The sequence below is a fragment of the Sinocyclocheilus anshuiensis genome, unplaced genomic scaffold, assembly GCF_001515605.1.
Source record: "Sinocyclocheilus anshuiensis isolate Anshui unplaced genomic scaffold, SAMN03320099.WGS_v1.1 scaffold87, whole genome shotgun sequence".
Taxonomy (NCBI): Eukaryota; Metazoa; Chordata; class Actinopteri; order Cypriniformes; family Cyprinidae; genus Sinocyclocheilus; species Sinocyclocheilus anshuiensis.
Window position 1 is genome coordinate 2234419 of NW_015549609.1, and position 3978 is coordinate 2238396.

The following is a 3978-nucleotide window of genomic DNA, read 5'->3' on the forward strand; positions in this document are numbered from 1 at the left end:
GCGTTTTGCCATCCTTCTGGGAATGCGCAGCCATATGCTTAGCTCCATCTCATCCTCGCTGTCGTCCCCCATCACATGACACAAGAGCTCACTAGCCAGTCCACTCTAAGAGATCCACACAGCAGGGACGCGGAAGGGGAAACAACAATGTGAAAAGGTCAACTGCAGATGTCAGAGAGAGACAAGAACACTGAAAGAGCGAGCATGTGAAATGACGGAACAAAACTGGCCCGATCTATGAGAAAAGGCCTAATCTACCCACTTCTTTAAATAAGCTCGTTTCCCAAAGCCCCCTTCCACTTTTTTAACTCTCACGCCAATACTGCTATACTTAATTTCTAATGCTTGTACACTCCACAAGCAGTTTCATGACCTTATAATAACTGAGAGACTACATTAAATATTTGGAATAACTGATGTCACACTACAAGACTATTTAGAAAGACGATCACAATGATCTCATGATCATGGAAAACCTAGAAATATCATAAAATTTAAAAACTGTGATTTACAGGCCTAAAAATAAATAAATAAATAAATAAATATATAATACAATTTAAATTTTTTTTTTTATCCTTATCCAGTAGTCTAATAGCTGGGTTATTTTCATTAACTAAACAAAAAAAAAATCATTAATTGCAATAAAATAAACAATAACTGAAATAAAATATAAAAACTTAACTTTATTTAATTTCAGCTAGTTGCCAAAGCAACATTTCTCATTTTCATTTAGCTAAAGTTGAATTACTAAAATAACTAAAACTAAATAAACTAAAACTCAAAACTTAACATTTAAAATTGAATAAAAACTATACAGATATATTTTTTTAAAACTAATCAAAAAAATGACAAAACCACAGCAAAATTCAAATGAAATCAGAAAATGTAAAAAATAAAATCTAATTCAAAATATCAACAAAAACTATAATAGTATATCATGTTATACAATAACACTGGATATATAAAAAAAAAAAGACATGGAAAAATCATATTTAAAAAAATGAATTTCCAAGAAAATTGTGAAAAATTAAGGAAAACTTAAGGCTATAGTAAAAATATAAAAAAATATTTTTAACAAACTTTCACCTAAAATAAAATAAATATCTATTAATTATTCAAATACATATCGTCCCTCTGCTTTCTTTGCAAAATGAGCAGCTTCCCTCGTAAGACCGTCACACTCCTGAGATCTGATGGCAATCCTCCAAAACCTGACATGACAATTATTCTTCTTAGTCATCATCTCATTTAAAAGTGAAATAAATAGTGAAAAGGAAACTGTTTCACGGCTATTCTTATCATATTAACCTGGTTTTAAGCCCGTTCTCTGTAACCTTGAGCTCACCTCTGATATCTGGCCAGAGGAAGTGGATATGCATGTTGTTTATTTATTACTCTAGGCCAGAGCTCTTCAACCTCATTCAGGCTAAAGACCTTTTTCTTGGCTACAGAGAAGCAACAGGTGTTACATATAACATAAAATGGAGCGCTGCTGTATTTACATTTTTGTCATGATGCTTAGAAAGCCATTCGTCATTATTGATGTACAGAGTCATATGCTTTACATATTCACATTTTCATTGGACTAAATCCATTTTATTGACAATGGAGCTGCACTTGAGCTTCTTTTGTTGAAGAAATACTGACTTTCTGCAGAATAAAGATACATTTATTGTATAACTGCAAAAATAGTTAATTAAGGACAACTAAGACCAACATCTAAGTTGAGCTGGAAAAAAAAAATGGTCAAGAAAGGCTAAATACTCATTCGACACTTTGACTACGAAACAACAACAACAACAACAGCAGCGGCAGCCAGCAGACTATTCCCAAGAATTGCAAATGAGATTAGGCTGTGTCTTATGTAATGTGTGACTAAAGCCCAGATTCAGGATACTACACTACATCTAGGCAATACCACTCGTCATTGACGAAAACATCTAATAAGATGAAAATCTACATCAAATCACTGCGTAAATTAAAATCTAAGACTGTGGCCTCTCTGTAAGGCTGACATGTCTAATACAAACAACATAAAGAACATCTAATGCGCAGGAAATGAAACATGCACCAACAGAGGATCTCAGAGAGAGGGGTGTATTTCATGAGAAAGCTGCCCATAATAACTCTCTAAGTATGAGAACAATGTTTGAGGCCACCGCAGCGAGGGCTTCAGCAGTAGTCTGAGCTACTCCCAGTTTATTTTAATAGAAAGTGCTGGTTTAAATATTGTTCAGGCCAGTGTTGTTTTTGTTAGCTAAAACTAAAACTATTAAACCTCATTTTTCTTCACTGAAATAAAGCTGAAATTAAATATTAGACGAAACACTTAAAGGGGTCATAGGATGCTACATGCACTTTACAAGTTGTTTGAGCTGAAATGTGTGTTGGCAGTGTGTGTACACAACCACCTTTGTATATACATATATGACATTAGCATTCACTCACTTAAAAATTAAGTATAACTAAAAAAAAGTTTAGTTTCAGTGAACAGTTCTTAAAAGCACAATTTTTTCTTAGCGTAAAGAACATTTTTAATAATCTAAAGAACCTTTTTCCACTTAAAAAAAAAACCTGCATTGGAAAGATTCCATGGATGTTAAAGGTTCTTCATGAAACTATTGATGCCAATAAAGAACATTTACTTCCACAAGCATTGGCTTCTCTCACACCTTCAAAAATGTCATATCCACTCCCTTTAGACCTTTATTTAGCTTTCAATCACTGTCTAAAATCGCTGCGAAACAACAGAACGTCCAAGGTTTCCATAAGGAGAGTTCATTTTCCTATAACCAAAGGAGACACAACATGCTGAAGCACTGTGTAGGCAACACTGAGGACAGTAAAGCTGCTCTCGTTTTCTAAAAGAACAGACTAATTAAGCATTCTACACAATTATACTTTCTTATTACAAAGTGTTTGGCACACAGCAGATGGGGCCATGTGTTAAAAGAATGTCGAACTCCATCAGGAGGTCCATTAGCCATGTCTGAATGTCTACTTTCAGGCTACTCATTCATTTACTCCATCAGAGATATTTATAAACCAAATAAAAAGTGATATGCAGATGTAGTTTACAACTACACACACACACACACACAAATACACACTCATTCAATGTGTGCATCATCTCACACAAGCTCATTTATATGGTCACCATTTAAACCATTAGTCACTATGTAAACTAACAACAAAGCTGCTTGACAGTGCAGTGGGGCATTACACAGACTAAGTGCACGATCACACACACGGCCTGCGTCACAGATTCTAGTGCGCACTACCTAGACAGCATATTTGGGTGAACTGACCTGGCGCAACTGATGCTGTCTAGGTAGGCAGCGCACTAGAATTTGAAACGCAATCGCGCTTGCACGGAGCAGCATATGTACAGTATGAGTAGCGTGCTGGAAAAGTGAGCAGAAAGTCAGTTACCTTTGGAGTAGAGGGACTTGGGCGAATCGAGGTCGATATCCGCGCTAAAGAGCGACGTGAAGTCAGAGGGCATCGCAGTGCCTCCGATCCGCCAAGAAAATGACACGGACTTGCTCTTCAAGTGCAGCTTCTAACAAACTGCCATTGTTTAGTTTGGCCGAAACGAGAAACGAAAACAGACAGAAGCCAGGTGCAGAAAAAGCAGGCAGTGACACTTCTGGATATCATGAATAAAGTGTTTGAGGCGCTCAGCGCTCTTCGCGGTGCGTGTAAACACTCCGCCAGCGAGCGCGACTCTGTTTAGTTCGTCTGTTTCCTCTGCGGCCACGCCCACTCCATGCGTCATCACCTCAGGAGCAATGCCTTCAAAACACTGAGGTTAACATCTTATGGAATAATTTGGATATTAAAATTAGAAATAGATCAGTCTTTTTTGATAAATGGTTTAATAAAAACATAATTATTGTTGCTGATCTATTCAACTCTAATGGTGATTTGTTATCTTATGAATGTTTTATGAATATCCATCAATGTCCCATTCCGTTT

The 3978-nt window shown here is 36.2% G+C and overlaps 1 protein-coding gene across 4 annotated transcripts in view; it reads right to left on the reverse strand.

Moving 5' to 3' along the window:
- LOC107659145 (nuclear factor of activated T-cells 5-like) overlaps window positions 1–3760 on the reverse strand; it is a 50416-nt gene extending 46656 nt beyond the window's left edge. For 2 of the 4 annotated variants that reach the window (XM_016447978.1, XM_016447977.1), the window contains exon 1: window positions 3433–3760. In XM_016447978.1, coding sequence (XP_016303464.1) covers window positions 3433–3505 — 73 coding nt within the window. In that variant the 5' untranslated portion in view covers window positions 3506–3760. Of the gene's footprint in view, window positions 1–2672; window positions 2787–3432 lie in introns of all 4 variants that reach the window. The other 2 variants (XM_016447980.1, XM_016447979.1) reach the window with 2 other exon arrangements.
- Between the last annotated feature and the right edge of the window lie 218 nt (window positions 3761–3978).